Raw genomic sequence first — 22,938 nt, forward strand, 5'->3', positions numbered from 1 at the left:
GATACTGGCAATTTGGTCTCTGGTTCCTCTGCCTTTTCTAAACCCAGCTTGTGCATCTGGCCACTCTCTCTCCATGTCTGGCTGGAGTCTTCCTTGCAGAGTTTCATCCTGGCCCAAAATGGCGCCTGTGCCATTACAGGAGAACAGCTTCTCCTGGATGTAAACACAGGAACTTCCGCTTTCCGAACTTCCGGCAGAGAATGAGGAAAGAAACGCCCTTTTCTCCCCGCCCCCTAGTGGCGAAAGCGTGAAATCAACAGAAGGAAAAAAACGCGAGCCTTCTCGGGATTGGTCGGCTGCCTCAGCCAATGGGAGCCAAGCTTTCCGTTTCAGTCCTCGAAGCCAAGCGCGGCGAGAGGGCGGTTTGCGCCTGCGCAGTGCCACCCTCCTGCTTGGTCCTCCTTTCCAACGGCCCATTGGGACTGGGATGGCCGGGGCCCGAGAGGTGCTGACGCTCCAGCTGGGGCCCTACGCGGGCTGCGTGGGTGCCCACTGGTGGGGACTGCAGGTGAAAGGCCAGGGCCCGGGAAAGGCCAGGGTTCGAATCTGAAGGGTGTTAAAACTGAGGCTGAGTGGCCATCTGTCAGGAAGGCTTTGATGGTGTTCCTGCCTGGCGGAATGGGGTTGGGCTGGGTGTCCCATCTGGTCTCTCCCGACTCTAGAATTCTGTAATCACCTCTGATAGTACTCATGATGCAGTCTCCTTCTCTGGAGGCATTTAAGCAGAGGCAGGATGGCCATCTGTCAAGAGGGCTTTGATGGTGCCTTCCTTTACATTGAATTGGGTTGCATCTGATGGCCTTTGGGTTCCCTTCCTTCCTTTGGATTCTATTTAGTAATAGTAATGACAATGGAGTCTCCTTCTCTGGAGGCTTTTAAGCAGAGGCAAGATGGCCATCTGTCAGGAGGGCTTTGATGGTGCCTTCCTTTACATTGAATTAGGTTGCATCTGATGGTCTTTGGGTTCCCTTCCTTCCTTTGGATTCTATTTAGTAATAGTAATGACAATGGAGTCTCCTCCTCTGGAGGCTTTTAAGCAGAATGGCCATCTGTCAAGAGGGCTTTGATGGTACCTTCCTTTACATTGAATTGGGTTGCATCTGATGGCCTTTGGGTTCCTTTCCTTAGGATTCTATTTAGTAATAGTAATGCCGATGGAGTCTCCTTCTCTGGAGGTTTTTAAGCAGAATGGTCATCTGTCAAGAGGGCTTTGATGGTGCCTCCCTTTACATTGAATTGGGTTGCATCTGATGGCCTTTGGGTTTCCTTCCTTAGGAATCTATTTAGTAATAGTAATCTTTGATAGTAATGATGATGGAGTCTCCTTCTCTGGAGGCTTTTAAGCAGAGGCAGGATGGCCATCTGTCAGGAGGGCTTTTGACGTTGCCTTCCTTTATGGAAGAACTGGGTTGCATCTGATGGCCTTTGGGTTCCCTTCCTTAGGATTCTATTTAGTAATAGTAATCTTTGATAGTAATAATGATGGAGTCGCACCTAGTGGGAACGAGAGACGGGGCCTTCTCTGTGGTGGCCCCCCAGCTATGGAACTCTCTCCCGAATGAGGTTAGGTCTGCCCCCTCTTTCCTGACCTTCAGGAAGCAATTGACATCCTGGTTTTGGAATCAGGCATTCACAGAGTGACGGCTGACACCAGTAAAGACTAAGAATTATTGGACCACAATGTTTGGATTGAGTTGGATGATGTCTTTAACTTGGCGAATGGTTTTATATGTATTTGAATTTATATGTATTTTTAACCTATTGTATTATGTACGTTGTTTTGAAATGTTATTTATTGTCTTGCATTGAATTTTTGCTGTTAGCCGTTCTGAGTCCCTCCACATGGAGATCCATCCCTGGGGATGGCCATCTGTTGGGAGGGCTTTGATGGCATCCACCATTATGGCTGAACTGGGTTGGACTGGATGGTCCTTTCCAAGGATTCTTTGAAGTGTTCCATTGCTTAAATAGCCAGATCATTAGCTGTGTATGAAGCCTTTGCGTCCTCCTCTCCCTTCCTCAGGAATCTTCATACATCTCTGATTCCGCGACTGCAAGATCCGACGAGACCCTTCACCACAATGTGCTCTTCCGGCCGGGAAGATCCTCCCAAGGGCAGGAGACGTACACCCCCCGCCTCATCCTCATGGACCTCAAAGGTTGGCCTTCTCTTCCTGGTTTGAAAGTGTTATTTCCTGTTTAATTGTGCAGTCCTTGCTTTCAAAGTAGTTGTCATACTCCAGAAACTTTGTTTTTGTGGCTAGATTGAATTGGTTGAGACTCAATGAGAGATTCATTGAAAAACTAGAGCAAAATCTGCTGCAGGATGTTCACTTTCTTGTTTCTCCCCTTCCTTCCATTCTCTTCCTTCCTTTCCTTCCCTTAGACCAGTGTTTCTCAACCTGGGGGTCAGGAGCCCTGGGAGGGTCACGAGGGAGTGTCAAAGGGGTCACCAAAAACAATTTGTGTGAAAATGGTCACCAAAAAAAAAAAAGACTCCATCTTGACTTTACTAATAATATAATATATAATATTTATAATATTATAATGTAATGCAATATACTAGTAATAATAATGCAATATTATAATTATAATTATATATTTACATTATACTAGCCGTCCCCTGCCACGCGTTGCTGTGGCCCACTTTGGTGGTCATGGGGGTTCTGTGTGGAAGGTTTGGCCCAATTCTATCGTTGGTGGGGTTCAGAATGCTCTGTGATCGTAGGTGAACAATAAATCCCAGCAACTACAACTCCCAAATGTCAAGAGTCTATTTTCCCCAAACTCCATCAGTGTTCACATTTGGGCATGTTGAGTATCAGTGCCAAGATACTGGTCAAAGGACATTTAATCAGCCACCAAGTTTGCAAAATTTGTGTGTGTTTTTTTTATCTGTTTGTTTGTTTTGTTCTGTTAGAAATGTAATACAATGTTCTGGTTGCGGATGACATGATAAATAAATAAATAAATAGTGCCAAGTTTGGTCCAGATACATCATTGTTTAAGTCCACAGTGCTCTCTGGATGTAGGTGAACTACAACCCCAAAAATTAAGGTCAGTGCCCACCAAACCCTTCCGGTATTTTCTCCTGGTCATGGGAGTTCTGTGTGCCAAATTTGGTTCAATTCCATCGTTGGTAGCGTTAAGAATGCTCTTTGATTGTAGATGAACTATAAATCCCAGCAACTACAACTCCCAAATGTCAAGGTCTGTTTTCCCCAAACTCCACTAGTGTTCACATTTGGACATATTGGATATCTGTGCCAAATTTGGTCCAGATCCATCATTATGTTGTCCCTGGATGTATGTGAACTACAACTCCAAAACTCAAGGTCAATGGCCACCAAACCCTTCCGGTATTTTCTCCTGGTCATGGGAGTTCTGTGTGCCAAATTTGGTTCAATTCCATCGTTGGTGGCATTAAGAATGCGCTTTGATTGTAGGTGAACTATAAATCCCAACAACTACAACTCCCAAATATCAAGGTCTGTTTTCCCCAAACTCCACCAGTGTTCACATTTGGGCATATTGGATATCTGTGCCAAGTTTGGTCTGGATTCCTTAATTGTCTGAGTCCAGAGTGCTCTCTGGATGTAGGTGAACTATAACTCCAAAACTCAAGGTCAATGCCTACCAAACCCTTCCACTATTTTCTGTTGGTCATGAGAGTTCTATGTACCAAGTTTGGTTCGATTCCATCATTGGTGGAATTCAGAATGCTTTTTGATTGCAGGTGAACCCCAGCAACTACAACTCCCAAGTGACAAAATACCCCCCCCCCCCACGCCACCAGTATTCAAATGTGGGTGTATTGGGTATTTGTGCCCAATTTGGTCCAGTGAATGAAAATAAATCCTGCATATCAGATATTTACATGACGATTCATAACACTAGCAAAAATAGTTATGTGGGGGTCACCACGACATGAGGAATTGTATTAAGGGATCGCGGCGTTCGAAAGGTTGGGAAATGCTACCTTAGACTTCTCCCCCTTTCATTTCTCTTCCCTCTTTCCATCCCTCCCTCCTTTCCTTTTCTTCCCCCTTCCTTCCTTCTTTCCTTCTCCTTTCCCCTTAAACAAATGTCACCTAGTAGCAACCTATCCGCTTCATTCGGTTTCGTTTACCGTCACATCACAGAGGGCCACTTCACCTGTCCACAGTCAATCCATTTCGTTCCTTTTTCTTTCTCCAAGCCCAAAAGGGGTGTTGCTTTATAGTTCAAATCCCTCTATTCTTTCAGTTTGGATAATGAAGGGTCTGTGTATCAGGTATGGTCCAGATCCATCAAGCCTAAAGATCGACAATTCGGATCCTGGGAGCGGGGTGAGCTCCCACTGTCAGCCCCAGCTTCTGCCAACCTAGTATTTTGAAAACATGCAAATGTGAGAAGATCAGTTATTACTATCAAAGGTTACTATTAATAAATAGAATCCTAAGGAACCCATATTCTATAATCAAATATTGGGAGACCCCTCCCCTCCCAATCACGTAATCCCTCCCAACAGATGGCCAACAAGCTTCTGCTTTAAAACTTCCAGAGAATGTGATGTCACCAGACTCTGAAGGTAGTCGTGTGTCGAAATGATGGGTGTACTTTGCTCCTGTACAGGGAACATGGGCTCTTTGAAGCAGGAGGGAACCTTGTACCACGATACCAATACTGACACCCCCGTGGCATGGTAAGTCTTCTCTCCATCTCTATTGCAGTGTGAGCTGTTTTGTTTGTTTTGAATTGATTTTAATTGTTAATTTTCTAATAGTACTGCTTTAATTAATTCTATTTTAATGTGTATAGTTTTAAATTGTCTCTTGTATTGGTTTTATCACAGTTCAGCCCTTTGAGTCTCTTTTAGAAGAAAAAGGAAGTGGCATACAACAACAATAATAATAATAATAATAATAATAATAATAATGCTTCCAAAATCCATCATATTCCAGATGCAAGCTGGCATATAAGCAAGCAAGAAGTGGCATAGGATAATATTCGTTCCTAAATAATGCTTCCTAAATCCATCATATGTCAGGTGCAAGCTGGCATATAATAATAATAATAATAATAATAATGGTTCCTAAATAAAACTTCCTAAATCCATCGTATTCCAGATGCAAGCTGGCATATAAGCAAGCAAGAAGTGGCATATAATAATAATAATAATAATAATAATGGTTCGTACATAAAACTTCCTAGATCCATTGTATTCCAGATGCAAGCTGGCATATAACAAGCAAGATAATATAATAATAATAATATTAACAAGCATATAATAATAATAATAATAATAATGATGATGATTCCTAAATAAAACTTCCTAAATCCATCGTATTCCAGATGCAAGCTGGCATATAAGCAAGCAAGAAGTGGCATATAATAATAATAATAATAATAATAATAATGGTTCGTACATAAAACTTCCTAGATCCATTGTATTCCAGATGCAAGCTGGCATATAACAAGCAAGATAATATAATAATAATAATATTAACAAGCATATAATAATAATAATAATAATAATGATGATGATTCCTAAATAAAACTTCCTAAATCCATCGTATTCCAGATGCAAGCTGGCATATAAGCAAGCAAGAAGTGGCATATAATAATAATAATAATAATAATAATAATAATAATAATAATAATACTGGTTCCTAAATAAAGCTTCGGAAATCCATCATATTCTAGGTGCAAGCAGGCATATAAGCAAGCAAGAAGTGGCATATAACAACAACAACAACAACAACAGTAATGGTTCCTAAATAAAGCTTCGGAAATCCATCGTATTCTAGATGCAAGCTGGCATATAAGAAGCAAGAAGTGGCATATAATAATAATAATAGTAATGGTTCCTAAATAAAACTTCCTAAATCCATCGTAATCCAGATGCAAGCTTTCGTATTCCAGATGCAAGCTTTCGGCTCTATATGAATGTATAAAGGTAGTGTACGTACAGTGTACCTATTACTACTTTTCTGTTGAGAACCATATGATATAAAACCCTAAATTTTTCAGGAAGGGGACTCTGACGACTCACCGAGAAGATCCGTCTCCTGTTCACCCCTTCCTAAAAGGCCTTGGCAGGTCAGAGGTAAGATCGCAGTCTCCTTTTGGCTTATAAAGCAGGGTTTATAAGTCCAGAGAGGCATAAAATGGGAGCAAGCGGTGCTCAGAGCTCTGGAAAACCTGACAGCTTTCAAAACAGATGCTTCTGAGTAGAACATTTGTGTAAGTCTATGTCTGTGGTATATGCCTGAAGTCTACATCTCTCTCTATCTCTCTTGTTGTTTCAGGATAACAGGTCTTCTGGCAGCGGCTTTTCTCCTAGGACCCTTCCCGGTGGTAAAGATGTGTGTGTGCTTTGCATGCATGGCTCTTTTATTTTAAAAAATGGGAGGGGGGGGGGAGGTTAATGTTTGTGAAAGTTATTTTAAGGACAATCTTCAGGCCATTTGTATGTTAGATTGGGTTCCCGGCGTTGCCCAGGTTATTTGAAAAAGTCATTTTTTAAAATTTTACAAAATGCATAAAGTTGTGGGTGAACAACAACTCTCATCATGCCAGGTTAACCCCCTATTTATTTTATTTTTCATCATGTCAGGGCAACCAGTCAATTGTATTACATTTCTAACAGAACAAAGCAAACAAACAGACGAAATACAAAATTTGCAAGCTTGGTAGTTGATTAAATGTCCTTTGACCAGTATCTGGCCAATTGGAGTGCCTCTGGTGTTGCCTCAAGGAGGTCCTCCATTGTGCATGTGGCAGGGCTCAGGTTGCATTGCAGTAGGTGGTCAGTGGTTTGCTCTTCTCCACACTCGCATGTCGTGGATTCCACTGTGTGGCCCCATTTCTTAAGATTGGCTCTGCATCTCGTGGTGCCAGAGCGCAGTCTGTTCAGCGCCTTCCAAGTTGCCCAGTTTTCTGTGTGCCCAGGGGGGAGTCCCTCATTTGGTATCAGCCATTGGTTGAGGTTCTGGGTTTGAGCCTGCCACTTTTGGACTCTCGCTTGCTGAGGTGTTCCAGCAAGTGTCTCTGTAGATCTTAGAAAACTATTTCTTGATTTAAGTCGTTGACGTGCTGGCTGATGCCCAAACAGGGGTTGAGCTGGAGATGTCACTCCCTTGGTCCTTTCACTATTGGCTGCTACTTCCCGGCGGATGTCAGGTGGTGTAATACCGGCTAAACAGTGTAATTTCTCCAATGGTGTAGGGCGCAGACACCCCGTGATAATGTGGCATGTCTCATTAAGAGCCACATCCACTGTTTTAGTGTGGTGAGATGTGTTCCACACTGGGCATGCATACTCAGCAGCAGAGTAGCATAGCGCAAGGGCGGATGCCTTCACTGTGTCTGGTTGTGATCCCCAGGTTGTGCCAGTCAGCTTTCATATGATATTGTTTCTAGCACCCACTTTTTGCTTGATGTTCAGGCAGTGCTTCTTGTAGGTCAGGGCACGGTCCAGAGTGACTCCCAGGTATTTGGGTGCTCTGCAGTGCCCCAGTGGGATTCCTTCCCAGGTAATAATCCTCAGAGCTCAGGATGCTTGTCTGTTCTTAAGGTGAAAGGCACATGTCTTTGTTTAAGATGGGTTGGGGATCTAGCGGGTTTTCCCTGTAAGAGGCCGTAAGAGCACCTAGAGCTTCGGAGAGCTTCTGTTCTACCATTTGAAAGCTCCCTGCTTGAGCGGTGATGGCATAATCATCAGCACAGATGAAACTCTCTGTCCCTTCTGGCAGTGGCTGGTCATTTGTGTAGATGTTGAACATGGATGGAGCAAGCACGCTCCCCTGAGGCAGGCCGTTCTTCTGTTTCCGCCATCTGCTTCTCTGGCCCTGGAACTCAACAAAAAAGCTCCTGTTTTGTAGCAGGTTTCCTATGAGGCGGATAAGGTGGTCATCCTTTGTGATATTATACATTTTTCTCAGGTGGAGGCGGTGGTTCACAGTATTATAGGCTGCTGACAGGTCTATGAAGACAGCTCTTGTGATCTGCTGCCTTTCAAAGGTTAACCCCCTGACACCCCGTCAGTGCTTACCGTTTGTCATGTTGGGCAAGTTTGCTGTAGATGCATCTCTGGCTGTATGATAAACTATAGCTCCCATCATGGTGGGTCAGTCCCCTCAAATCCCTCCAGTAGGTTCAGTTGGTCATGGGGGGTTCTGTGTGCCAAGTTTGGTCTAGATCCGTCATTGGTGCTGGTCACAGTGTCTCTAGATCAGTGGTTCTCCACCTGTGAGTCTCCGGGTGTTTTGGCCTACAATTCCAGAAATCCCAGTCAGTTTACCAGCTGTTAGGATTTCTGGGAGTTGAAAGCCAAAATAAATAAATAATAAATAAAATTTGCTGGAAATTAAGGGCCATTCCCTTGATAATGGAGACAAATAAAGGGAAGGAGATGATGACTACACTCATCTCATGGCTGCAGTCTTGCTTCCAGATGCTGAGCGGCAGCATGAGACTCCAGAGACGCTTCCCTCGGAGGCAATGGCACATGTTTGGTCGGATTTCCTCCGGACATCTCTGCACCCCCGGAGCACATTAGCCATCCAACAGTACAGTCACGAAGGGTAAGGATCTGTTCTCTGTACACATTGCAGATTTTTCCATCTCACATAACAAAAATAATCTCCAGAATTATGTTGCCTCTTGCAGGGATTCGAGTCAACTCGAGGCCTTTGGGCAAGGAGAAAAGCTGCTGCAAAGCGCTGCATATGCCGAGGAGCTGGAAGACAGGCTGCACTTCTATGTGGAAGAATGTGACTACCTGCAGGTCAGCACTGCTCTTCAGGCATTCAGTATGAATAGCTGTGTTTGAAATGTGGGACCGCTTGGTTTCCTATGTATTTGCAAATGTCATGGGCCCCATTCGTCACCCAAATCTGACTGGTTGGGTTTGATGCTCTGAATTTTTCGAGATGTTACACAGGACAGATTAAAATAAATAATGGTTCCCATCGTGATCCCTGTGAATCGCACATATGGTAGTTTCTGCGCCTGAGCAGATAGCTTCGGAACCTTCTAGATAGATTTGAAAAAACTTTGGTGGTTGGCCCCGCCCACTCTCCCCTTGCAAGTATAAGTAGCAGATGGGTGAAGCCACCGCCTCAGTTCTTTTTATCCGCCGCTCTGTCAGCAGCTAAGAACCTTCAGCGCGTGACTAGCTTATCGGACTGCCAAAAATGTCTGACTGGACTTTTTATTCTTTGTCATTGTTCTCCTGGCGTGACCCGAACTGACGTTAGTATACCCTCTTATGTGTATACCCAAACTACCATATGTGCGAATTCACAGGTGATCACTCGGGAAACTACGGTTACATGTAAGCAACCTATATTTCTGTAATTTCCGTCTTAAGCATTTAGCAAGAAAGAGTTTCCTGCCACTTTTGGACTCTTCCTTGCTGAGGTGTTCCTGCGAGGATCTCTGCAGATTTTAGGAAGCTATTTCTTGATTTAAGCCACTCTTTTGTTGGCTGATATCTGAACAGAGTATGGGCCAGAAATGCCCATGCCTTGGTCCTTTCATTGCTGGCTGCTACTTCCCACCGTATGTCAGGTGGGAATACCAGCTGAAACAGTGTAATTTCTCCAGTGGAATTGGGCGTAAACATCCTGTGATAATGCAGCATGTCTCATTATGAGCCATATCCACTGCTTTAACGTGGTGAGATGTGTTCAATCTGGGCATGCGTATTCAGCAGCAGAGTAGCAAAGAACAAGGGCAGGTGTCTTCACTGTATCTGGTTGCGATCCCCAGGTTGTGCCAGTCTGCTTTATTTCGTATGATATTATTTCTATCGCCCACTTTTTGCTTGAGAGTCAAGCAGTGCTTCTTGTAAGTCAGAGCACAGTCCAGAGTGACTCCCAGGTATTTTTGTGTGCTGCAATGCTCCAGTGGGATTCCTTCCCAGGTAATTCTCAGAACGCAAGATGCTTGTCCGTTCATCGGGTGAAAAGCACAGATCTGCGTTTTAGATGGATTAGGAATCAGCTGGTTTCCCTTGTAATAGGCAGTAAGAGCACCTAAAGCTTTGGAGAGCTATTCAACCATCTCAAAGCTCGCTGCTTGAGCGGTGATGGCAAGATTGTCTGCATAGATGAAACTCTCTGTCCTGTCTGGCAGAAATTATGAGAATATGCCACAACCCAAATGTGTTTGGCCTTACTTGATAAGATCATGGGCATCATCACTGTCGTTTCCTGTTTAAGTATCCTTGCAGGGTATTTGTGATGCAGCAGGATAGGATAGTAAACTGAGATTTAGCAAGAGCTTGGAAGTGCCACTCCTGCAATGGCACTTTGATATGGCAGAGTATAATCATCATGCGCTTCTTACATAGGGTTTCCAAGTCCTCTGCGACCTGCACAGCGGTTTTTCAGGCATTGGGGCGAAGGTTACTGAGCTACTTCAAGACGAGTATGCTGGGAAAGGAGTCCTGACGTGGGGGCTGGCTCCAATGCACAAGTCTGCGGTATGAAAGAGTTCATTCACTATATTACACCTAAACATTAGGACAGCAAGAGCTATTTGGCAGTGAAATATCGTCAATCATAGGCCGGATTGAGGTATAGGATGGCAACCTGTGCTAGATGGGGTTGCACTCCCCCTGAAATCACAGAGCCTCAGCTTGAGAGTCCTCCTAGATTTAGCGCTGACGCTTGAAGCCCAGGCATCGGAGGTGGCTAGGAGGGCCTTCGCACAATTGAAGTTCGTGCGCCAGCTGCGACCATACCTCGTGAAGTCAGATTTGGCCACAGTGGTCCACGCCTTAGTTACCTCTAGATTGGACTATTGCAATGCGCTCTACGTGGGGCTGCCCTTGAAAACGACCGGAAATTCCAATTGGTCCAACGGGCAGCAACCAGATTACTAACTGGTGCAAATTACAGAGAGCGGTCAATTCCCGTTTAAGGAGCTCCACTGGCTGCCATTTATTTTCCGGGCCCAATTCAAGGTGCAGGTTTTGACCTGCAAAGCCCTGAACGGTTTGGGACCTGCCTACCTGCGTGACCGCATTTCTATCTACGAACCCACACGACCTCTTCGATCTTCTCTCACTCCCGCCCACATTGCAAGTGCGACTTGTGGGGACGAGAGAAAGGGCCTTCTCTGTGGTGGCCCCCCGGCTCTGGAATTCACTCCCCAGAGATATTAGGCAAGCCCCCATGCTGGCAGTCTTCAGGAAGAACCTGAAAACCTGGTTATTCCAATGTGCCTTCAATGACTGAAAGTAAGATACTCCCTGACCAAACTTTGCATAAAATGGCCTCAGAAGCACTTTATTTTATGGTTTGTGCAATTAAACTTTTCTTATCCTCGGATCCTCCTCCCCGACAATTTATATTGTCCTATCTCCCTGTGTTTTAAAATTTTATCATTGAATTTGGCCCTGCCCAGTCTAATCCTCTGATTTTAATGTTTTGATTTGATTTTGCTGTGTTACTTATTATATTGGCTTTGTATTTTATGTATTTTTTTTTTGGTTTTGTTATGCATTTGTGTTATATTGTGTTTACTGTATTGATGGCTGTGGCCTCATGTAAGCTGCACCATGTCCCCCTGAGGAGATGGAGCGGGGTATAAATAAAGTTATTATTATTATTATTATTATTATTATTATTAAATATGCTGCTTCGGGAGTCCAGTGGAGTCTCCTCCTCTGGAGGTCTTTAAGCAGAGGCTGGATGGCCATCTTTCGGGAGGTCTTTGATGGTGTCTTCCTTTTATTTTATATGCTTTTATGCTTTTTAACTTATAGAGTTAATATTGTTTAATATTTATTTATTTACATATTAACTTTATTTGTACCCCGCTAGCATCTCCCGAAGGACTCGATGCGGCTTACACAGGCCGAAGCCTCAGAACACAATACAGTAGAAACATAACACAACAATAAACAAAGCAAAACAAATAATTAAGCAAAATAACAGCAACAGTGACAATACATCAAGACACTATTAAAAATGGGCCGGCCGGTGCAATGGGGTACAGGGTTAAAAGTGCTGAAATGGCAGGAGGAACGTAGGATTAAAAAAGTGCGGTGTGCAGCAATATTGGTTGTACTAAAGTGCTTCTAGGACTTGGGATGGGGGATTCCTAATTTGAGAAGGCACATCGGAACAGCCAAGTTTTTAGGTTCTTTCTGAAAACTGCTAAAGTGGGGGCTTGTCGAAGATCTTTTGGAAGGGCATTCCAAAGTCGGGGGGCCGCCACAGAAAAGGCCCTGTCCCGTGTCCCCACCAAGCGCGCTTGCGACGTGGGTGGGATCACGAGCAGGGCCTCCCCAGATGACCAGAGCGAGCGTGTGGGTTCGTAGATGGAGATGCGGTCACATTATATTTTAAGTTGTACTGAAATGCTTTTATTTGTGAGCTGAATTGAGTCTCTGTATAGAGCGAGAAAACAGGATATAAATAAACATAACAACAACATACAACCCATTTCATGAATAACAACAAAGCATTTGGGAAAGATGATGATATATTTATAGCAGAATGGGGTCAGACTGGATGGCCCTATGGGTCTCGTCCAACTCCAGGATTTGACAAACTAGACAACTACATGGAGGGCATCTATTCCTAGAAATGAGAATATCTGATGATAGCTCTTCTCCCATCCTAAAGGTTCCACAGAAGAATTTCTATCGGCTCATGAACACCGTCCTGGGGATTGTCAGCCTCTCCAGCCGCAGTTCACTCCTCTGTCCCTTGTCGCTAAATGGGAGCCTGGGCCTCCGGACAGAGCCTCCGGTCACACTGCCACACCTGCACTACGATGTGAGTGCCCACGCATGGCTACAGAAGCAATGTGCTATGCTGTAGTATGTACTGTTGCAGGCTGGTGGCTCAGGAACAAAAAAAGAAGAGGCGCAAGGCATTGGTTGTTGATTGTAAAGGAATAAGTTGCGTGGTGTGACAAAACAAGAGAACGTAAATCTCCAAAACCAGCTGTGTATCTGTGACAAGGCATAGTGTGCCCCACTCTCTAGAATGTCTAGATCTCCAACAACAGAGTAACCTCTTGCCTTTATAACAGGCCTCTCTGGACTACCACACCAGTGCCATCTTGGCCACAGCACTAGAGACGCTCACCGTTCCCTACCGACTCCAGGCCTCGACCATTTCCATGGCAAATCTTGCTGAGGCCCTGAATTTCTCGGGGAGGAAGGTACCGCATCATCCTTTCTTTGCCTCTCACTGCCCCTGACAACCCTGACTTTCCCACAAGGTGAAATGAAAACAATTATTTGTCCCCCATGCTTTTTAATATCTACATGAAACCACTGGGTGAGGTTATCCGGAGTTTTGGAGCTGGGTGCCATCTGTACGCAGATGACACCCAACTCTACTACTAATGTCCACCGAATTCCAAGGAAGCCTCCCAGACCTTGAACCAGTGTCTGACAGCTGTGATGGACTGGATGAGGGCTAACAGGTTGAAGCTTAATCCAGACAAGACAGAGGTCCTCCTGGTCAGTCGCGGGGCCGACTGGGGTATTGGGTGGCAACCCGTGCTCGACGGGGTTACACTCAGGTCCGTAGCTTGGGGGTCCTCCTGGACTCAGCACTGTTGCTTGATGCTCAGGTGTCAGCGGTGGCCGGGAGGGCCTTTGCACAACTCAAACTTGTGCGCCAGCTGTGACCATACCTCGTGAAGTCTGACTTGGCCAAGGTGGTCCATGCCTTGGTTACATCCAAACTGGACTACTGCAGTGCACTCTCCATGGGGCTGCCTTTGAAGACGGCCCGGAAGTTTCAACTGGTACAACGGGTGGCAGCCAGGCTCCTTACTGGAGCAAACTATAGGGAGCATACAACACCCCAATTAAAACAGCTTCATTGGCTGCCGAAAAGTTGCCGAGCCAAATTCAAGGTGCAGGTCATGACCTACATCAAATCAAATCATTTATTTCGGTCATAGACTAGCACAGGAAATAGAAATCACATTTTCATACAAACTTGGTACGTTTAGTACATTAAAAATAGAAATATAACTACTGAAGCACAATGTGGGTGAAGGCTTTTAGGACTTTATAGGCTTTTAGGACTTTATAGGTCAAGCCTTAAACGGTTCAGGCCCTGCCTATCTCTGCAATTGCATCTCCTTCTATGAACCAGCACGAACTCTCAAGATCTTTTGGGGAGGCCCTCCTCTTGGTCCCACCTCCATCTCAAGCACGGTTGGTGGGGAAGAGAGAGAGGGCCTTCTCAGTGGTGGCCCCCCGCCTCTGGAACGCCCTTCTAAGGAAAATAAGACTTCCCTGATTTTGGCCCAGAGTGGTCTGGATGAGGAGGAGGGTTAACATATTGGGCCCTCTACAGGATGAGCAGAAAGGAAGCTGCCCTTCCATTCCTGCCCTCCTCTTTCCCTTTACCAGGTAGCAGCTGCAATGGCCGCCATACCGTTTCCTGTGATGCAGGGACAATCCCTTCCTGACGCTTTGTGCAGCCAGCAGCCTGCCGTGCCTTGGAGCACCATGTCTTCGTGCCGAGAACAAAGCGACAGCCACTGTTTTGCGCAGTCCGTTGTGCTGAGAGGAATCAGCAAGGAATACCAAGTCAGGTAACGTGTGTGGATAAATAGTTTCCCACTTGCCTGCTATGTAATTGGCCTGACTTTTCGGTCTGCTTTGTGTTGGAGTTCAGCCTTTGTGTGAACCTGAACATGATTCTCTGATTGTATTTCCTGATGCCAATGAAGATGTTGATTCTGAAGGCAATGTAGAAGATGAGGGTTTGCGTAGTGAAACTCCTGCAGCCTTGGAAAGTTAAAGTCCAAATTCCCATGAGAATATTTCAGAGCCAAGCGGTGAACTTTCCCTCCCTTTTCCTCCCACTCTTAGCTCTCCAGAGAATCTGGCACCTGGTTTCTCTAATGACGATAGGAGAGGGCAGATTTGGCAAAGCAGGGGAGAATCTCAAAGTTTACGAAGGTCAGCTAGACTGAGAGAAATGCAAACAAAGCTGGCAGGCGTGTCACATAACAGATTTCTCGGCCTTAAGAACCTCGCGCCTGGATGCATCTTCAGACCAGGCATCGTTCCAGATTCAAGCATCATCCTTGGCAGGTCTCCTGATTCGAGTGGCTTTATTCCTAAGAGGCTTCCTAGTTGCTTCAAGTATGGTTAGTGGATTGCTAACAGGTTCCAGGATTTAGCAGTGTTACTGTGGGTTTTTGATCTTGTTCATGGACATTTCTTGTTGCTGATTTTTACTGTGGCTTTTTACCTTGCATATTTCCTCTATTTTTGTACTCCTCTTTCTTCAATAAAAAAGGATTGTTTTTCCTGAAGTCAAGTGTGGTGGATTGTGGTCTGAGGGTCCAGTTTCCTGCTCTGGGTTGCAACACTTTGTTCTGGTCTTGCTTCCTTGTTTTTGGTCCTGTGTGTACTTTACTTAGCCTTTAGCACAGATAGTTTACTTCCTTGGATCTTCCCATGACCTGAATCTAACTTTCCTGTTTCTCTTACAGCCGCCCGCTATCAGGCACCGAACCCAAGTCTGTCCTGCACATGTGTGACACCGGGCAGGAGGTCCTGGCCCGCTACTTGTACATGGCATCCCCCAGAACCTTCAGGTGGGTGAAACGGGTGGTGGAATTGTGGGAAGAAAAGGTGATCGAGGCAGCAGGGTAATTCCATTCGGTTCTCTTCCAACAGCACCTCACATTTGCTGCAAAGTCCTACGAAGCTGTCAGCCCCATATCCGCAGTATTTCTCCCCTCTCCTGAACAAGCAGGGATTCCTCTTGGAGAAGCTGCCCCACACCTCTGCAGGTAAACAGCCTGGATTTGAAGAATCTGAAATAGGGGAAGCAGGAGATCATAGAACCATATAGTTGGAAGAGATCCCAAGGGGCATGCAGTCCAACCCTATTCTGCCAAGTAGGAAGACACAATCAAATCCCTCCCAACAGATGGCCAGCCAGCCTCTGCTTAAGTCTCCAGAGGATACTCCAGCATCATTTATTTATTTATTTCCTGTCGTGGTCAGCTGTGAATCGCACATATGGTTTATTCCTGCGCTCGCGCTGGCAGCATCGGAAATGCTCGAGACCAATTTGACCATTGGAGTAGCCCCGCCCACCCCCTGAAGGGGTCTCAGGGCGGCCTAACCAAAGCATCATAGGATGCTAGCATCATAAAAACAACCACAGTACAATCAAAATATTAAAAATTAAGACAACAATTAAAACAATTAATTAAGACACATCCGTTAAAATCGAAATCCAAAAACCAGTTCGGGTCAATTCATTGCCATACGTTGTGTGATCTTCTACTTGCTGCTCACAGTCCCATAACCAGGTCTTGAATTTCCTTCTAAAAGACAAGAGGGAGGTGGCCAATCTGATAGGGAGGGCGTTCCATAAGTGGGGGGCCACTGCTGAGAAGGCCCTGTCTCTCATCCCCATCAACCATGTTTGCGATAGTGGTGGGATCGAGAGCAGGGCATCTCCTGAAGATCTTAAACTTCATGATGGTTCGTGGCAGGAGATATGTTGCCATCAATGTTGATAGAATCATAGTTGGAAGAGATCCCCAGGGCCCCATTCTGCCAAGCAGGAAGACATCACCTAAGTTCTCCCAACAGATGGCCATCCAGCCAGGAAGGAAAATCCATCACAATTGTCAAAGATTATTATTATTATTATTATTATTATTATTATTATTATTATAGAATTCAAGGGTCATCCAGTCCATCCGCATTTTGCCATTAAAAAACACCATCGAAGGCAAGCCCTCTCAACAGATGGCCACCCAGTCTCACAGAATCCGAGAATTGGAAGAGGCCACAAGGGCCATCCAGTCCAACCCCATTTCTGTCAGCAGGAAAACTCCACCAAAGCCCTCTCTACAGATGGCTATGTGCTTAAAAACCTCCAGGAAGCTCCAACACAATACCAGGTAGCATATTCCACTGCCCATCAGCTTTTACCATTAAGAAGTTCTTCATAATGTTTAGGCGGAATCCTTTTAGGTCGTTAGTTTTGTCCGCTCATCTTAGTTGCAAACTGATTCACTTGGTCTAACTCCCAACTGGAATATGATACCACGATGTGCTTACAAGGTTAGAAATCTTGCAATCTTGGATAATATGTCATGTCTGGAAAGCCCCAACTTCCAACTTGAGTGTAAGGGATTGTGGGAGCTATAATCTACAACATTTGAAAGGTGAAAAGATCCTCCGTCCCCAACCTAAGTAACGCACTCTTTGTTATGATAATGACACTTTGTTTTCACACTTTACCGTTCTCTGCTCCAGCCGTTGAAAGCATTCCCGTCTTCACCGCCCTCCAGTCGTCTGCCGTCCTGCGACGAACACTTAGGAACTTTTACGACGAGTTGCATCAAGTGGATGTCCGGCGCTGGGCCAGCTTTTTTTCGGCGGGTGTTGAAACAGATGACTTCCAGGAAGCCTTGGAGGAGCTGAGGACACTGTCCCACTGTTACAAGCAGAGCGATTCGGCAGAAGATTCAGAGGATGATATAGACTGATGGCTTTCCATGGTGCCTTCCACAGACATTTCGGAATAATAATAAACACACTAAAGCACCTGTTTTTCTCCTGAAGTACTGTTAATTATTTAATGGGGTGTTGTGTGGTTTCTGGACTGTATGGATGTGTTCTAGCAGCATTTTCTCCTGACATTTCACCTGCATTTGTGGCTGATACCTTCAGAGGATGTGATGGTAGTCAAGCAAGTGGTGTATATATACCTGTGGATTTCCTGTCGTAGTCAACTGTGAATACGCAGATATGGTATCTCTGCGCCTGCGCAGTACAGCTTTCGGAACCTTCTAGAAGATAAAATAGCCATTTTAGTCCCCGGCTAAGAACCATTGTCTATTATACAAGCGTAAAGGGTGCTGTGCTGTCACACCCAAGCTGCCTTAAATATCTCTTTAGCATTAACGTGTCTTAACTTTCTGTCAGCTTGGGGGATACTGGATTGCCTTCCTGTTTGAGCGAGGAACTCCACAGAATCAATGTCCATGCTGTGACTTTGAGGAAATGGTAACAATTTATTCACTGATCTTGGGTCTGGTCTATCTCCACCGAATCACTAACTTGATTTCCCCTCAACAAGTCCATATTTAAAATTTGAAATGTAACTAATTGTTATTGAAGCTGCCAGTTGTGGATAATTTCTGAGAATAGCTGACAGTTTTCTGAGGAGAATAGACGACAGTTTTCTGAGGCGACTAAACGACAGTTTTCTGAGGAGAATAGACGACAGTTTTCTGAGGCGAATAGATGACAGTTTTCTGAGGAGAATAGACGAGTTTTCTGAGGCGACTAGACGAGTTTTCTGAGGCGAATAGACTACAGTTTTCTGAGGCAAATAGATGACAGTTTTCTGAGGCAAATAGACAACAGTTTTCTGAGGTGACTAGAAGACACTTTTCTGAGGCGAATAGATGACAGTTTTCTGAGGCGACTAGACAACAGTTTTCTGAGGCAACTAGACAACAGTTTTCTGAGGCAAATAGAAGACAGTTTTCTGAGGCGAATAGAAGACAGTTCTCTGAGGAGAATAGACAACAGTTTCCTGAGGCAAATAGACGAGTTTTCTGAGGCGAATAGACAGTTTTCTGAGGCAAATAGATGACAGTTTATTATTGGTTTAGAAAATTGACCTGAAATGGCTTGTCCAAGCCTGGATCTCACAGGGACCAACTTGTTTCCAAGATTCCCTGGTGGTCTCTGATCTAAAATGGTTCCCTTTCCTCAGGCAAAGGGGCAGACAAAATGGCCGACACAAATCAGGAAGGGTTTTCTTAAACACCACCCGCACAATATATATATATATATATATATATATATATATATATATATATATATATATATAAATAAATATAATATAAAAATATAATTCTAGTGTTTTTCAAAACCGGTAGCCAAATTTTGTTCATTTTCATGGGGTTTTTTTTGTAGAAATTGTCCGTGTGCTTGTGGATTCCAATGGTTTTTCTGTGTAGTCTGACATAATGGCTATCAGAGTGGTGTTGAAGAACACGGACATTCTGGACCACTCTGGGGATACCAACTCACCTTTTCTGTCTCCTGAGGAGTCTGTATAATGACCAAGTAGCAATGGTAAGAGCAGACTACGGAATAACAAACTGGTTCAAGATTGGAACAGGAGTACGACGGCTGTCTACTCACCCCTGAACTATTCAACTTGTAGGCAGAACACATCATTGATGTCCGCGGCTTGATGGAGTGAAAGGGTGGAGTGAAAATTGCAGGAAGAAACATTAAGAACTATAGATATGCAGATGATACCACTTTGATGACTGAAAGCGAGGAGGTGCAGAGGAGCCTTCTAACCAAGGTGAAAGAAGAAACATCAAAAAACCAAGATGGTGGCAATCTGATGGGTTGAGAACTTGCAAATAGAGGGAGAAAATGTGGAGCCAGTGACAGACTTTGTATTCCCCGTAGCGACCTATGGGTGTGAGAGCTGGACCATAAGGAAGGCTGAGCAAAGGAAGAGAGACGCTTTTGAACTATGGTGTTGGAGGAAAATTCTGAGAGTGCTTTGGACCGCGAGAAGATCCAACCAGTCCATACTTCAGGAAAGACAGCCCAGCTGCTCACTGGAGGGAAGGATATTAGGGGTAAAGTTGAAGTACTCCGGCCACAAAATAAGAAGACAGGAAAATTTGGAGAAGATAATGATGCTGGCAAAAAAGAAAGGAAAAAGGAAGAGGGGCTGAGCAAGGGCAAGATGGATGGCTTGATTTTGAAGGAGTTGTGGGTGGCCATGGCAGACAGGGAGCTCTGGCATGGGCTGGTCCATGAAGTCACGAAGAATCAGAAGCGATGGAACAAATAAACAACAAACCGACAACCACTATATATATTTCACTTTCTTGACTACCATCAGCTCCTCTGAAGATGCCAGCCACAGATGCAGGCGAAACATCAGGACAAAATGCTGCTTGAACACAACCATGCAGCCTAGGAATCATATAACAGCCCAGTGATTCCATCCGTGACAATACATTAAGTATTTAATTTTTCCAGCGTGGTCAGCTGTGAATCACACATTTGGTATATTCCTGCGCTCGCGCAGGCAGCAACCGACATTTTCGAGACTGTTTTTTAGTAGCCCCACCCATTCTCCCCGTCAGTATAAATAGCCCAATAACGGGGCTACTGCCACATTGGAATGGCATTTATTCCTTAAATAAATATTCATCCAAAACATCACTAAAGACCATTTATTCATTTCCCTACCACTGAAATATTTACATCAATTGTTCTCTGCAGAACTTCCTTCCCTCCTCACCGTTTTAAAAAAGGGACAAGGAGGGGAATGTCTTTGAAGGCGGCTTCAAGTGTGCTTTACAAGAGACAACAATCTCTCTTTCTCCAAAGATCTCTTGCTCTTTCGGTGCCTAAAAGCCCGGTTCCTCCTGCTCCTCCTCAGAGAGGACCGGATCTTTATCTGACAGCTGGTCTGTGTTGGTAGCACTCACGCCGTCGTCCTCGTCCTCGGAGCTGATGTCGCAGGCCGTGTGGAAGAGAGCCATCAACTCCCTGAACCGGTGGGCAACCTGAGCAAATAGCACGGCAGGTTAGAGACACACACACAAACCACAGAGCTACTCCTGGAGGGATTTCTGGAACAGTATCTCCAACTCTGGACTACTGATAACATCACTGGAACCGATGCCTGTCTACTTTCTCCCTTCTCCAGGTCTAAGAGGGCCTACCTCACAATGTCTCCATAGCAACATGGCTCCTTTTGTGCCCTTCTTTCCTACATTTCCCTCATATACCACCTCCAACTCTTATTTCTTTCCTTCCTTTCCATCATACCTCTTCCCCTTCTTCTTTCTTCCCTTATTTTCTCTTCTTTTGCTTTCTTCCCTCCCCTCATACCTATCCCTTGTCTCTTCTTTTCCTTCCCTCCTTTTTCTCCCTTTCCTTCCTTTTCCCTTCTTTTTCTCTTTACTCCATTTCCTCTATATCTATGTAAATAAAAATGTAATGTTCGTTTATGGGATTAACGTAACTCAAAACCAACTGGACGAATTGACACCGAATTTGGACACAATACACCTATCAGGCCACCCCTCAAAACACACAAAAAACCAGCAGAACGGACTTAAAACCCCCCAAAATAAATTATATATACATATACACATATACATATACACATGCACACATGCATTCTCCTCCTGCCCATCCCATTTGCCACAAAGACATGCCTCTTCTGCTGTTTTGTTGCCCAGTTGCTGTGAGATGGCCCCGAAGGTGTCCGGCGTGGCTCCTCGCTCCTGGCAAGTGGTCAGAATGACCCGGTCGGCTTCTCTATATAAAAGAGAAAGAGGAAAGAAGCTTTCGGTGAGAGAGAATTCTTGATTGCGAAAGCCCCCCCACCTTACAGTCTGCAATAAGCAAAAACTGATCATATTTGTTTCAAGAAGAACTAAAACTATGAATAGATTTCTTAACCATGCATCCCAGGGATCCGGGAGATAAGGTAAGAGTTCATTGCACAAACCAGAGAATGAAGTGCTTCTGAGGACATTTTATGCAGACTTTAGTAAGGGATTATCACACATTCAGTCATTGAAGGCACATTGGAAGAGCCAAGTTTTCAGGCTCCTCCTAAAGATTTCCAGGGTGGGAGCTTACCTAATATCTCGGGAGCGAATTCCAGAGCCAAGGGGCCACCACAGAGAAGGCCCTCTCTCTCGTCCCCACAAGTCAAGCTTGCAATGAGGGTGGGAGCGAGAGAAAAGCCTCTCCGGAAGACTGAAGAGGTCGCGTGAATTCGTTGACGGAAATGCGGTCACGCAGGTAGGTGGGTCCCAAACCATTTAGGGCTTTGTAGGTCAAAACCTGCACCTTGAATTGGGCCCAGAAAATACATAGCAGCCAGTGGAGCTCCTTAAACAGGGGGGTTGACCGCTCCCTGTAGCTCGCACCAGTTAGTAGTCTGGCTGCTGCTCGTTGGACCAGTTGGAATTTCCGGGCCGTCTTCAAGGGCAGCCCCATGTAGAGCTCAATGCAACAATCCAATTTAGAGGTAACTAAGGTGTGGACTACCGTGGCCAATACCCTTCGATCATCTGGAGAGGCCCTGCTCGCACTCCCGCCTCCGTCGCAAGCACGACTGGTGGGGTCGAGGGACGGGGCCTTCTCGGTGGTGGCCCATCGACTCTGGAACTCACTCCCCAGGGACATCAGGCATGCTCCATCTCTGGCAGTCTTTAGGAGGAGCCTGAAAACGTGGTTGTTCCAGTGTGCCTTTCCAGAATAAGGAAACACCCAGCAATATGTCCCTAAATGCACTTTTTAATGATCTAGGATTGTCTACATGTTCTATCCCTCTCCAAAATTTCTATCCTGTTTATACGTCACCTGGTCACGCCCAGCATTATTTTTTAAATTTTAATTCGTACATTGGCCCTGCCATAAGTTTTTAAACGTTGCTGTGTTATTGTTAATGTTTATTGCTATTTTCTGTTATGAGTTTATTTATTGTTTGTATTATTTATTTATTTACTTTACTTTACTTTACTTATATACTGCTGTTCTCAGCCCGAAGGCGACACACAGTGGTTCACAACAAGTAAGAACAGCAAAAATTCAATGCTATAGTGTAAAAAACAATTAACAACCTAACATATTACATAATTAATAAACAATTACTACAATAACCATTCACTATCGTCTCATTATCAAAAACATGATCCAGATTCGTCATTCATTATTCCGTTCCAATGTTCATTAACCAGTCATTGCACTAATTATTCGAATGCCTGCTCAAACAGCCAGGTCTTCACTTTTCTGCGGAATACCATTAGAGATGGTGCTAGTCTGATGTCCGTAGGAAGGGCGTTCCACAGCCGAGGAGCCACCACCGAGAAGGCCCTATCTCTCGTCCCCGCCAGCCGTGCTTGAGAAGCAGGCGGGATCGA

At 44.9% G+C, this 22,938-nt stretch overlaps 2 protein-coding genes across 2 annotated transcripts in view; one reads left to right on the top strand and one right to left on the bottom strand.

Annotated features, from left to right (window-relative positions):
* Nucleotides 1–334: 334 nt before the first annotated feature.
* MSTO1 (misato mitochondrial distribution and morphology regulator 1) lies at nucleotides 335–17,553 on the top strand. The gene is made up of 14 exons (XM_067472392.1): nucleotides 335–508; nucleotides 2,024–2,159; nucleotides 4,615–4,684; nucleotides 6,013–6,088; nucleotides 6,291–6,339; nucleotides 8,438–8,567; nucleotides 8,653–8,770; nucleotides 10,340–10,471; nucleotides 12,624–12,776; nucleotides 13,036–13,167; nucleotides 14,378–14,562; nucleotides 15,472–15,576; nucleotides 15,659–15,774; nucleotides 17,261–17,553. Exons 1-14 carry the CDS (start codon nucleotides 428–430, stop codon nucleotides 17,491–17,493), a joined length of 1,716 nt encoding a protein of 571 aa, XP_067328493.1. The 5' UTR covers nucleotides 335–427; the 3' UTR covers nucleotides 17,494–17,553.
* A 2,659-nt stretch (nucleotides 17,554–20,212) lies between these two features.
* GON4L (gon-4 like) overlaps nucleotides 20,213–22,938 on the bottom strand; it is a 53,607-nt gene continuing 50,881 nt past the window's right edge. Inside the window, exons 31-32 of the mRNA XM_060758158.2 lie at nucleotides 21,220–21,322; nucleotides 20,213–20,562 (exon numbers count right to left, since the gene is read on the bottom strand). Of these exons, the coding sequence (XP_060614141.2) occupies nucleotides 20,404–20,562; nucleotides 21,220–21,322 (262 nt within the window). The 3' untranslated portion in view covers nucleotides 20,213–20,403. The remainder of the gene's footprint in view (nucleotides 20,563–21,219; nucleotides 21,323–22,938) is intronic.

This window comes from Anolis sagrei, chromosome 12 (genome assembly GCF_037176765.1).
Source record: "Anolis sagrei isolate rAnoSag1 chromosome 12, rAnoSag1.mat, whole genome shotgun sequence".
NCBI lineage: Eukaryota > Metazoa > Chordata > Lepidosauria > Squamata > Dactyloidae > Anolis > Anolis sagrei.

What these genes read in the sequence shown, in the direction of transcription:
- MSTO1 (XM_067472392.1), top strand. Translation starts at nt 428, where the DNA reads ATGGCCGGGGCCCGAGAGGTGCTGACGCTCCAGCTGGGGCCCTACGCG. An exon ending in CCCACTGGTGGGGACTGCAG is followed by an intron (nt 509 to 2,023) that starts GTGAAAGGCCAG and finishes TCCCTTCCTCAG; the next exon opens with GAATCTTCATACATCTCTGA. An exon ending in AAGAATGTGACTACCTGCAG is followed by an intron (nt 8,771 to 10,339) that starts GTCAGCACTGCT and finishes CTTCTTACATAG; the next exon opens with GGTTTCCAAGTCCTCTGCGA.